This window comes from Neoarius graeffei, chromosome 2 (genome assembly GCF_027579695.1).
Source record: "Neoarius graeffei isolate fNeoGra1 chromosome 2, fNeoGra1.pri, whole genome shotgun sequence".
Taxonomy (NCBI): Eukaryota; Metazoa; Chordata; class Actinopteri; order Siluriformes; family Ariidae; genus Neoarius; species Neoarius graeffei.
This window is the reverse complement of record NC_083570.1, coordinates 49,774,557-49,788,408: the sequence shown is the minus strand read 5'-3', so window position 1 is coordinate 49,788,408 and position 13,852 is coordinate 49,774,557. Positions and strand designations below refer to the sequence as shown.

At 41.6% G+C, this 13,852-nt stretch overlaps 1 protein-coding gene across 2 annotated transcripts in view; it reads left to right on the top strand.

Moving 5' to 3' along the window:
- peak1 (pseudopodium-enriched atypical kinase 1) overlaps positions 1–7,594 on the top strand; it is a 223,610-nt gene extending 216,016 nt beyond the window's left edge. For both annotated transcript variants that reach the window (XM_060914372.1, XM_060914373.1), the window contains exon 6: positions 3,453–7,594. In XM_060914372.1, coding sequence (XP_060770355.1) covers positions 3,453–4,583 — 1,131 coding nt within the window. In that variant the 3' untranslated portion in view covers positions 4,584–7,594. The remainder of the gene's footprint in view (positions 1–3,452) is intronic.
- Positions 7,595–13,852: the final 6,258 nt, after the last annotated feature.

The window sequence follows — 13,852 nt, the reverse complement described above, 5'->3', positions numbered from 1 at the left end:
GTCCCTCGTCACTTCCGGAAGGGGCAGTGCTGAAGTAAGTAGCTCGACTACGTAGCTCGATAGGGTTTACATGCACTAAGTAGCTCGGCTAAAATCGCATAATCTAGGTCGTGTAGCTCGATTACGAGAAATCAAGTTCGGTTCGATTTCAGCCAAGCTAAGGTGTTTCCATGGCATTTAGAACTTCGATTTCAGTCAAGCAACGGTAGAAATTCGATTTTCTCTATGTGCATGTAAACGCACTGAGAGTGTGTCAGGTTGCATCCATCCTCAAAATTTCAAAGATAGCAGTTCATTGGGGACAATAAACTTGCAGACTGGCAGAAGGTGAAAACGACTTTCCACTGACATTCGGTGATCGTCAGCTCCTTCGAATGTCACTCAACAACCATAGGATGACATCAACTGACCTACAGAAAGAATGACAAATGGCAGCTGGTGTTAAGTGCATGGAAAGGATGGTTCAAAACAGGCTCCTCCGGGCAGGGTTGAAGTCATGTAAAGCTAGGTAAAAAAAAAAAAAGCCCTTCATCAATGAGAAGCAAAGAAGAGCCAGGCTGAGGTTTGCTAAAGACCATAAGGATTGGACCGTAGAGGACTGGAGTAAGGTCATCTTCTCTGATGAGTCCAATTTTCAGCTTTTCCCATCACCTGGTTAGACGGAGATCTGGAGAAGCCGATAAGCTGCAGTGTCTCGCACCCATTGTGAAATTTGATGGAGGATCAGTGATGATCCAGAGTGCTTCAGCAAGGCTGGAATGGGGCAGATTTTTGTTTGTGAAGGACACATGAATCAAGCCATGTACAAGGTTATCCTGGAAGAAAAACTTGCTTCCTTCTGCTCTGACACTGTTCCCTAACTGAGGATTGGGTTTTCCAGCAGAACAGTACTCCATGCTGCACAGCCAGGTCAATCAAGGTGTGGATGGAGGACCACAAGATCAAGACCCTGTCATGGCCAGGCCAATCTCCAGACCTGAACCCCACTGAAAACCTCTGGAGTGTGTATGAAACAAAGCTGAGCTGATTGAATTTTTGCACCAGAAGTGGAATAAAGTCACCCAAGAGTAACATGAAAGACTGGTGTTGAGCATGCCAAGACGCATGAAAGATGGGATTAATGTCAGGGTTATTCCACCAAATATTGATTTCTGAACTCATCTGAAGTTGAAACATTAGTTATTATGTTGTTTTAAAACTGAATATGATCTTGATTCCGATGCATTATTTAAGGTCTGAAAACACGTCATCTTTTTTATTTTGACCAGTTGTCATTTTCTGCAATTAAATGCCCTAAGTGACAATATTTTTCTGTGGAATTTGGGGGAAATGTTGTCAGTAGTTTATGGAATGAAACAAAAATGTTCATGTTCCTCAAACACATAGCTACAAATAGTAAAACCAGAGAAACGTATATACACAGTGCTCAGCGTAAATGAGTGCACCCCCTTTGAAAAGTAACATTTTAAACAATATCTCAATGAACACAAACAATTTCCAAAATGTTGACAAGACAAAGTTTAATATAACATCTGTTTAATTTATAACGGGAAAGTAAGGTTAATAATACAACTTACGTAGATTACACATTTTCAGTTTTACTCAAATTAGGGTGGTGCAAAAATGAGCACACCCCACAACAAAAACTACTACATCTAGTACTTTGTATGGCCTCCATGATTTTTAATGACAGCACCAAGTCTTCTAGGCATGGAATGAACAAGTTGGCAACATTTTGCAACATCAATCTTTTTCCATTCTTCAACAATGACCTCTTTTAGTGACTGGATGCTGGATGGAGAGTGATGCTCAACTTGTCTCTTCAGAATTCCCCATAGGTGTTCGATTGGGTTCAGATCAGGAGACATACTTGGCCACTGAATCACCTTCACCCTGTTCTTCTTCAGAAATCCAACATTGGCCTTAGATGCGTGTTTAGTCATGTTGGAAAAGTGCGCAACGACCAAGGGCACAGAGTGATGGTAGCATCTTCTCTTTCAGTATAGAGCAATACATCTGTGAATTCATGATGCCATCAATGAAATGCAGCTCCCCGACACCAGCAGCACTCATGCAGCCCCACATAAGGACACTGCCACCACCATGTTTCACTGTAGGCACCAGGCATTTGTCTTTGTATTCCTCACCTTTGCGACACCATACAGTTTTGAAGCCATCCATTCCAAAAACATTTATCTTGGTCTCATCACTCCAGAGTATAGAGTCCCAGTAGTCTTCATCTTTGTCAGCATGGGCCCTGGCAAACTCTAGGCGGGCTTTTTTGTGCCTGGGCTTTAGGAGAGGCTTCTTTCGTGGACGGCATCCATGCATGCCATTCCTCTGCAGTGTACGCCGTATTGTGTCACGGGAAATAGTCACCCCAGTTTGGCTTTCTACTTCTTTAGATAACTGCAGTGAACTTGCATGCCGATTTTCTTCAACTTCTCATCAGAAGATGCTCCTGTCGAGGTGTTAACTTCCGTGGACGACCTGGACGTCTCTGTGAGATGGTTGCAGTTCCACCTTTCTTAAATTTTTGTTCCACTTTTGCTACAGTATTCTGACTGATAAGTAAAGCTTTGCTGATCTTCTTGTAGCCTTCACCTTTGTGGTGGAAAGAAATTATTTTCTTTGAGGAATTCTGAAGAGACGAGTTGAGCATCACTCTCCATCCAGCATCCAGTCACTAAAAGAGGTCATTGTTGAAGAATGGAAAAAGATTGATGTTGCAAAATGTCGCCAACTTGTTCATTCCATGCCTAGAAGACTTGGTGCTGTCATTAAAAATCATGGAGGCCATACAAAGTACTAGATGTAGTTGTTTTTGTTGTGGGGTGTACTCATTTTTGCACCACCCTAATTTGAGTAAAACTGAAAAATGTGTAATCTAAGTTATATTATTAACCTTACTTTCACGTTATAAGTTAAACAGATGTTATATTAAACTTTGTCTTGTCAACATTTTGGAAATTGCTTGTGTTCATTGAGATATTGTTTAAAATGTTATTTTTCAAAGGGGGTGCACTCATTTATGCTGAGCACTGTGTGTGTGTATAGTGCCTGCAACATCTCATTCGGGATACTGATATATTTTTCAGGAAGGATCTTTAAAGGCCATATTTAAATTTGCTGACGTGTCAGTACCTGAAGTTCAAAACATGCATAACAACCTGTAACTGGTGATGACGGTCACCATATCTCTCCTCACCTGGGTTTTCTAGGTCCCTAGAACCTTCAGCTGCCTGTTAAATTTTTATCCATTAATCTGCTTGTAACCATTTGTGCTAGAGTTTGTGTGGTACATTTTTGCATTATACAGCAGGTGTGTTTAAAAGGGTCCTCTTTTTATTTCCAATTAATTTTCTATTGTCACAATTAGGAATTCCGTAGTTGATGACAGTAACTAATACTACATGTGTTTAAGTGCACTTCTCCATCTCTGTCTTTCTCAGATCTGCAGGTACAAGGTGAAGGAGACACAGCAACAGTTCTTCCACAGCCTGGCTGTCCGACAAAGCCTTCCTGTGCACTTCAACATCCAGCAGGACTGTGGCCACTTCCTCGCAGATGTGCCTGCCCGCCTTCTGCCCTGGGAGGGTGAACAGGAGGGCGATGATGAGAGGGGCGAAAAGAGAGAGGAGGAGCGAAATTTGGAGCAGAAAGGTGGTGGTAGCAAAGAGTTGCTGTCTGAAGGGAAAAGGCAGGCCGAGAGGGGGCACGGGAACATTGCAGTGCCAGCAGACATGGCGTGCCAAGGCGGGAAGTTGCGCAGCCGAGTGGTTGTGATCACGCGTGAGGTCCCGTTCCAGACAGTGGCCGATTTTGTGCAGGAGGGTGCATCAAGGCATTCACGTAACCCAGAACTGTATGAACGCCAAGTGTGCCTGCTGCTACTTCAACTGTGTACTGGCCTAGAGCACATGAAACCTTACCACGTGTCACACTGCGACCTGCACCTGAAGAACCTGCTGCTCGTGCACTGCCAGCCGAGCGATCCCTGGAACCTGGAGCTTCCAGAGCCCAACAACAACACCACGTCTGCTTCCTCTGCCTGCCCAGCTCGCCTCATCATCAGCAACTTCTCTCAAGCCAAGCAGCAGAGCACCGTGCGGTACACCGAGTGCGATGAGTTTCAGCTGGGCCTTCTTATCTATGACATGCTGCACCGACCCAATCCTTTGGTGGAGGCAGCTGGCCTGAAGGAACGGGAGCAGTTGCCACCGCTCCCGATGCGTTCCTTATACTCTCAGGGCCTGCAGCGGCTGGCGACTCTCCTGCTCCACACTGACGAGTCTGAGCGCATCGGCGTGGCCGAGGCTCGCGCTTGTCTGCAGTGTCTGCTGTGGGGTCCACGTGATGACCTCCTGCGTGCTGCACCTCTTCCCATTCAGCGCCACGCAGCGCTGCAGAACTGGCTGGATTTGAAGCGTACACTCATGATGATCAAGTTTGCCGAGCGCTCGCTGGACGCCGGCCACAGTAGCGGTGGCGTCAGCCTGGAGGACTGGCTCTGTTGCAAGTACCTGGCCTTTGCCACCATAGACTCCATTGACAGGGTTGTACGTATTTTGCAGCAGTTATGAGTCTGGCTGCTTGGCCCCAGACTTCTTTGGACTGCCAGTCAGCTTTCATATCACAGGCCAAGTGTCCAGTGGAGTCTGCTAGCCTGTGCACATTTGCGCTGTATGCATTTGTTTTGTTCGTTTGTTAGGTTTATTATTTTTTAACATGAGGAACGTGCAAGACATGTTTGTGCTTTATTAGTTTGTGACTGTGTTACTTATGTATTGAGTGGTGAAGAATTTTAAATCAGTGCTTTTGCTTTTGAAAATACTTTTTTTTTTTTTAACCAGTCATGCAGTTGGATCACACACTTATTATAAACTGTTTTTAGAAAAGCAGTGTTTGACCCCTGATTTTTTTTTTTTTTTAAACCAGCGTGACACCGTTTGCAGAATGACTCACAGTTTGGCCTTCTTGATAAACTGCTTCCTTTGTTTACTCTATCTGTGTAGAGAGCACTGATCTGGCATCAGCAGCTTGTCTCTTGCGCCTTGACTTACCGTAGAACAACGCTTTAGTTTTCGGGATTTCACCAAGGGTCTGAGAGATTTTCATGCAATTGTTGTTCTAGCAGTATGTTAGTGTTGGATGTAGTGGTGTTGAGAGAGAAAAAGGATGTACATTTCTAAGTTTTAAAGCTGTGTGCAAAGCATAAGGAGTTTATTAAACCACAGCTAAGATGGGAGATACCACTGAGGGCCACAGTATTTCTACCAGTCCCTCTCAATCTCTCTCTCTCTCTCTCTCTCTCTCTCTCTCTCTTTCAAGATCTTTCGTCATGTTCTCTTCTATGAGAACCTCATCTCTCACTCGTAAGTCTAAATAAGATAAAGATTTAACTTATTAGTGAAAGAAACTACTTAAATTAAAAGATGGACTCTATTTCTGTCTTGCAGTCCTGAGTGTGAGAAAGTCGATGCAAATGATTCCAAAGCAGACGGAGCGAAATATTTTTCTAACGCCAGAATTTACCAAAGGTTCAAAGATGGTCGGCATCTATTTTGACACGAAATATTGAAACAAAAAAAAATGTATTTTTAAAGATATTAATGCATGGTTTCATCTGAAGACATCAGGAAAGCTCTATGTTACTAAAAGTGTCCTTATGCAAAAACACACAGAATAAGCAGGCAGATCTTCAGATCCAGAACTGAAAGATTCAGTCTGGGGGGGGGGTTGGTGAACGTGCACTGTGGTTGTCGGAGAGTCCGCAGCACTCTGATCAAAGTTTCATTTCTCATAACCCAGACAGTGAATTGTGGGTAGATCAGCCCCAGAGAATAATGGGTTGGAACGGCGTACCTTTTTCGAAGGTAGATAATTTTTGTACCTTTTATGGATTTATGTGCAATCGTTGTAAATGCTATCTGTTACACATAGAAACAGTATTTATATATAGTGTATGTGCTTGATATTATGCAGCATTCAGTTAGACAGTTACTTCCTTTTGGCACATAATTATTGACAATGCCTTCCTCAAGGCACAACTTGTTGTTGTTTTTTTCTTTGAAACATAATTTCCACAATGTTCACAAGATTGGATGAGAAGCTGTGTGTGTGTGTGTGTGTGTGTGTGTGTGTGTGTGTGTGTGTGTGTGCGCGCGCATTTAGCAAGTGATTTACCCTTTTTTTTTTTTTTTTTTTTAGGTAGTGCACATACCTTCATTACATTTTCACTGTATTACTACGCATGTTTCTAAAAGTGTGTGTACGTGCATTTAATTTTGATTGGAAAGAGGCTGATGAGGTAAGTGTGTGAAGGTGTGAAATCAGCAGCAAGTCCTAGTTCTGCCTACACAGGGACCAGTCAGCTACTCGACTCAGAAAAGTAAAGCTAAGAGCCATCTTGCAATAAAATTGCTGCGAACTGTGAGCTCTTTCCTTTCACAGGCAGAATAAGAGCAGTGATGCAAGCTAAACAGCTCTGGAGCAGTGTTTCTCAACCTCAGGGTCTTCGAACCCTCTGTGGTCCGTGGCGTAATTATAGGACGTCTGTGGGATTGTTCTTAAAAATATTTAAAATGTCTATAATTGGCATTTTTCACACACTGTCACTAACATTGCTCAGAAGTTCGCACCGTGTCCAACGCTGATGGTTTGAACAAATGATTATCGAGAGATAGAATCAAGCCAAGTGTAATATTAGCAATAAAATGTTTAACGATTTTACGGTTCATCCCCGGCTGCAAGTTTGACATGGATGAGTAAAATGAAATGTGTGCAGTGTGTCATGTGAAATGTTAATCTCAGTGTCAGTTAATGTTAAATCGGCGTGAACAGCAGGCAGGATATCAAATGTAATATTGAACTGAAAATCTTTTAAATTTGACACTTGTTGGTTGATGAAAAGGTGTAGACTACTATATATTATTTTTCTATCCACATTCACTGGATATGAGCAATCGCACACTCTGATTGGCTACTCTACTACGAGGCTATCAGCTCATATACCGTGAGTAGAGAAAAACAAAATGGTGGCGTGTGTTGCTGAACCAATCGAGGATGAAATGAAAACTCTACGCCAAAACACCCCCCCCAAAAAAGAAAACAAGAAAAAGCAACAAAATATGGAATGAAATTATTTCATGGTAAGAATGTATCTTTTTTTTTTCAAGAATTATTATTATTGCATTTTTCACAAATTGCTACTGTCATTTTGCCAGTTTGTTTACATTCTAAACAGAAATTATTTTGTCAGACATTTTGTATAAAGTTTTTATTTATCAAATTTGCAAAAAAATAAACATTTCTCAAAAGCCAGTGAATGTGGATAGGATAAAACAGTTATTCCACTCAATCTTGTCGTACATGGCTTACAGCCAACTCGGCACTACATGCCTCGTCGGCTATCGGCTCATGTACGACTCCGTTCCGTGGAATAACTGTTAATTATACTCGTACATTATGATCATACAGGGCATGTCACCACAAAATGAGTCCAGCTGTTCAAAAAAAAAAAAGAAAAATTGTTATCTTGGATATTCTAAATCTGCAGTTAATTACAGTGGGGCAAAAAAAGTATTTAGTCAGCCACCAATTGTGCAAGTTCTCCCACTTAAAAAGATGAGAGAGGCCTGTAATTTTCATCATAGGTACACTTCAACTATGAGAGACAGAATGGGGGGAAAGAATCCAGGAAATCACATTGTAGGATTTTTAATGAATTAATTGGTAAATTCCTTGGTAAAATAAGTATTTGGTCACCTACAAACAAGCAAGATTTCTGGCTCTCACAGACCTGTAACAACTTCTTCTTTAAGAGGCTCCTCTGTCCTCCACTCGTTACCTGTATTAATGGCACCTGTTTGAACTCGTTATCAGTATAAAAGACACCTGTCCACAACCTCAAACAGTCACACTCCAAACTCCACTATGGCCAAGACCAAAGAGCTGTCAAAGGACACCAGAAACAAAATTGTAGACCTGCACCAGGCTGGGAAGACTGAATCTGCAATAGGTAAGCAGCTTGGTGTGAAGAAATCAACTGTGGGAGCAATTATTAGAAAATGGAAGACATACAAGACCACTGATAATCTCCCTCGATCTGGGGCTCCATGCAAGATCTCACCCCGTGGGGTCAAAATGATCACAAGAACGGTGAGCAAAAACCCCAGAACCACACGGGGGGACCTAGTGAATGACCTGCAGAGAGCTGGGACCAAAGTAACAAAGGCTACCATCAGTAACACACTACGCCACCAGGGACTCAAATCCTGCAGGGCCAGACGTGTCCCCCTGCTTAAGCCAGTACATGTCCAGGCCCGTCTGAAGTTTACTAGAGAGCATTTGGATGATCCAGAAGAGGATTGGGAGAATGTCATATGGTCAGACGAAACCAAAATAGAACTTTTTGGTAAAAACTCAACTTCTTGTGTTTGGAGGAGAAAGAATGCTGAGTTGCATCCAAAGAACACCATACCTACTGTGAAGCATGGGGGTGGACCTATGATGAAAATTACAGGCCTCTCATCTTTTTAAGTGGGAGAGCTTGTACAATTGGTGACTGACTAAATACTTTTTTTGCCCCACTGTATATTTTAAATAATAAGGGGTCAGCTTTAGGTTAAATGTGATGCAACTAATCTCTAGAAATTAAGGAAAATGTTTGTGTCGTCATCTTAACAGAAAATCAAGTTTGGAGAAAGTCAATTGTACATGTGATTTGTGATATCTAAATTTGAAACGAATGCATTGCGCACATTTATTTGGCCTACAAAGTCATATTTATAGCGTGTATTCCAGTATAATATTTTAGTCACAGGTATATTGTAGATTAAGGAATGCAAAACGGTAAAAATGATACGCGAGTCATTTTTTGACGCGCTCTCATTTCAAACCGCAGTATTTCACAATGAACTTTTGCAACACTGGACTCGTTTTGTGACGACATGCTCCGTACATGTTTATGTGGAAGATCTGAGAGGATGAGTCAGAATATGCTCGGGGTCCACAGCGGGGAAAAAGGTTGAGAACGTTTTGTAGCATTAGAGCATGCTACACAAATTGCACTTGAGCATCAGGTGTAATACAGAGACTTCGAGGCAGCCATAGAGTACAGCAGTGATGCATTAGTCCTGATATTTAGCGATTTAAAACCCAACAAGTTGCTGATCTGCTCGAATCTGAGTGGCAAACGCCGAGAGCGTGTGTCTGTCTCTGCGTTATCATTCAACTGTGTTGCTGTCAGCTGCTGAAAAAGGTTGGGTCATTTTTCTCCTTTCTACTAGCAAGCATCCTAATGCTGCTGTGATGGGAATAGTTCTAACAAGGAGACGTATTAGTTCAGCGTGTGTGTGTGTGTGTGTGTGTGTTCCTTTTGAGACTCCAGTTGCTGCTGAGCTGGTTGTTCGATGTACTGGGGAGTGTTGGTGGACTGCACTGGTGGCTGTCCTTTCATCATAGTGTTTTCTGTTTTTATATAATAATTTTATATAATAGTATCAGAATGGTACACGCACCACAACGCTCTGTGTTCCAGGCTCACTATTCTGTCTTGGCTCCATCATTCATGTTTTTTTTTTTTTAAATGAAGACACAAACTACCCAGTTCTTTTGCTCATGTCCGTAGCAGTGATGGAGCTATCTCTACTTCATGCACAGTCATGCTGGACAATGTTCTGTTCATCGACGCTTTCTTTTCACATGTATTTCCAGCAGTGTATTTATGGTTGCTTTCCAATGTACTTTAACGGCCAATGAATATATAAAAGAGCTATGTATGTATGTACGTATGTATATCTCATGGCATTTGGTGGCATACAGCCATTCCTTGCTGTCTTGAGTTAATATTACCAGTAGTAATAAAATTATGAAGATATGTTTTTATATTCTGTATGAGTGTTTGTATAAAATGGACATACTGAAGCTAGTGCCACAATACCAGTTCAGTTCAGGGTTTACTTTAATTGAATTTCTGGCCATTGAATTAAATTTAAATGCTTGCAGGGTGTGCGCGCGCGTGTGCGTGCCCTGAATGTACTACTAAGCCAGGTAAAAGCACACAAACCTCTCCCAGAGCGCTCTTATCGATACACTACCGTTCAAAAGTTTGGGGTCACTTTGAAATGTCCTTATTTTTGAAAGAAAAGCACTGTTCTTTTCAATGAAGATCGCTTTAAACTAATCAGAAATCCACTCTATACATTGCTAATGTGGTAAATGACTATTCTAGCTGCAAATGTGTGGTTTTTGGTGCAATATCTCCATAGGTGTATAGAGGCCCATTTCCAGCAACTCTCACTCCAGTGTTCTAATGGTACAATGTGTTTGCTCATTGCCTCAGAAGGCTAATGGAGGATTAGAAAACCCTTGTACAATCATGTTAGCACAGCTGAAAACAGTTGAGCTCTTTAGAGAAGCTATAAAACTGACCTTCCTTTGAGCAGATTGAGTTTCTGGAGCATCACATTTGTGGGGTCGATTAAATGCTCAAAATGGCCAGAAAAATGTCTCGACTATATTTTCTATTCATTTTACAACTTATGGTGGTAAATAAAAGTGACTTTTCATGGAAAACACAAAATTGTCTGGGTGACCCCAAACTTTTGAACGGTAGTGTATGTCTGATTAATGCATGAGACAAAACACTAAACACATTAATCTCCTCTGCTTTTGGGGTGCGTGTGCACGAGAATAATCTGACACACTTCTCCTGCTTGATGAATCTGTTATCTCAGCATTTCTCTGATCCTCTTCTAACACCATAAAGGTCATGCATGTATTTGCAGTCTGGGATTATGCGTTCGCAGAGCTCTCCAGACATCAGGACTGTTCCACACTACATGGTACACTATTGTATACTCTCACAAAAGAGGGTCATAAACTACATTTTCTTGCCGCTGGGGTGATATCCTTATCTTTTATATCTTGTGTATTTTTTACCTGGAAATGTGGATACGTAATATACTTAAGAAAATGATTTAAGGTACATAGTTGAACCATAATTATTGTTTGGAGTAAAGTACAGTGCCTTGCAAAAGTATTCATCCCCCTTGGTGTTTGTCCTGTTTTGTCGCATTACAAGCTGGAATTAAAATGGATTTTTGGAGGCTTGGCACCATTTGATTTACACAACATGCCTGCCACTTTAAAGGTGCACATTGTTTTTTATTGTGACCCAAACAATAATTAAGATGAAAAAACAAATCTGGAGTGTGCATAAGTATTCACCCCCTTTCATATGAAACCCCTAAATAAGAGCTGCTCCAACCAATTAACTTTATAAGTCACATAATTAGTTGATTAAGATCCACCTGTGTGCAATCAAAGTGTCACATGATGTCTGTATAAATCAACCTGTTCTGGAAAGACCCTGACTCTGCAACACTACTAAGCAAGCAACATGAAAACCAAGGAGCCTCCAAACAGGTCAGAGACAAAGTCGTGTAGAAGTATAGATCAGGGTTGGGTTCTAAAAAATATCCCAAGGTATTTTTAAGTTCGTTTCTTAGACAAGGATTTTAAGCTCGTTACCTTGTTGACAGTTTCGGCGTGAAACGTCCGCCTTCCTCAGAATTGTGAGGAATTCTGAGGAAGGCGGAAGTTTCACACCGAAACTGTCAACAAGGTAACGAGCTTAAAATCCTTGTCTAAGAAATGAACTTAAAAATACTTAAATAGTCAGACATAATGAACTTCCACTACATAAAATATCCCAAACTTTGAATATCCCAGGGAGCACCATGAAATCCATTATAGCAAAATGGAAAGAGTATGGCACCGCTACAAACCTGACAAGAGAAGGCCACCCACCGAAACTCACAGACCAGGCAAGGAGGGCATTAATCAGAGATGCAACAAAGACCCCAAAGACAACACTGAAGGAGCTGCAAAGATCCACAGCGGAGATGGGAGGATCTGTCCATAGGACCACTTTAAGCTGTACACTCCACAGAGCGGGGCTTTATGGAAGAGTGGCCAGAAAAAAGTCATTGCTTAAGAAAACATATTTGTAGTTTGCTCAACAGCATGTGGCAGACTCCCCAAACACATGGAAGATTCTTCTCTGGTCAAATGAGACAAAAATAGAACTTTTTGGCCATCATGGGAAATGCCATGTGTGGCACAAACCCAACACCCTGAGATCACCATTCCTACAGTGAAGCATGGTGGTGGCAGCATCATGCTGTGGGGATATTTTTCATCTGCAGGGACAGGAAAGCTGGATGGCACTAAATACAGGGCAATTCTGGAGAAAACCCGTTTGAGTCAGTCTTACCCCTTTTCCACCAAATCAGTTCCAGGGCTGGTTCAGGGCTGGTGCTGGTTCACAACTCGTTCAACTTGCAAGTCAGCTGAGAACCAGTTTGCTTTTCCATAGCTCGGGGTGCTAAGGGGAGCCACATCATTACGTCGCTGTATACGTCAGTTACGTCGCTGCGTTTGCATAAACCTTGGCGTGACCATCGAAGCAACAACAACACGGAGAAGAAGCAGCAGCACCACCAACAATAATAATGGATGACTTCGCATTTGTACAGCTGCTGCTTCTTGTCGCTTAAAAATGGCGACCTTTCGTGGTCTTGCTATTGTTGTTGGTCTTAACGTAAGCGATTCTTTCCTCTGGCCCAGCAAAGAGCTGGTGCTAGCCTGGAACTGTTTTTTCTGGCCCCAGAGCCAGTTCTTTGTCAGTGGAAACAGAAAACCCGGTTCCAAACTAAGCACTGCCCCCGAACCAGTCCTGGAACTGCTTTGGTGGAAAAGGGGCATCAGAGGTTTATGACTGGGACAAAGGTTCATGTTCCAGCAGGACAATGATCCTAAACATACTGCTAAAGCTACACTGGAGTGGTTTAAAGGGGAACATTTCAGTGTTTTGGAATAGCCTAGTCAAAGCCCAGACCTCAATCCAACTGAGAATCTGTGGCATAACTTGAAGATTGCTGTACACCAACACAACCCATCTAACTTGAAGGAGTTGGAGCAGTTTTGCCTTGAGGAATGGGCAAAAATCCCAGTGGCTAGATGTGCTAAGCTAATAGAGACATACCCCAAGAGACTTGCAGCTGTAATTGTAGCAAAAGGTGGCTCTTTAAAGTATTGACTTTGGGGGGGATACTTATGCACACACCAGATTTGTTTTTTTTTTCTTCTTAATTATTGTTCGTCTCACAATAAAAAACAATTTGCACCTTTAAAGTGGTAGGCATGTTGTGTAAATCAAATGGTGCTAACCCTCCAAAATCCATTTTAATTCCAGCTTGTAATGCAACAAAACAGGACAAACACCAAGGGGGATGAATACTTTTGCAAGGCACTGTATACTACATGCATGTTTCTAAGTAAAAGGGACAAAAAGTTTACCCAAGTAACAAGGAAGAGTACAGTTAAGGCCAAAAGCTAGTTTACATCTTTTTCACAACTGCACACATTTTCAGTTATAATGTATTTCTGCTGTTGTCGGTTGCTTTAGTTCCATAAGTGCCATAAGCAGTAATTTCAAAATTATAGCTAACCAATTTATTCCAGTTTTTATTTATGACAGCCCTATTTCCAAAAAAGTTGAGACATGGTGTAAAACAAATAAAACCGAATGCAGTGGTTTGCAAATCATGGAAACCCTATATTTTTTTGAAAATAGCACAAAGACGACACATCAAATGTTGAAACTGAAATTTAATTAATTTATTTATTTATTTTTACTTTTTGAGAAATGGATGTTCATTTTGAATTTGATGCCAGCAATACATTTTCAAAGAAGTATGGACAGGGGCACGTTTACCACTGTGTTGCATCACCTCTACTTTTAACAACACACTGTAAACATTTGGGAACTGATGAGACCAATTGT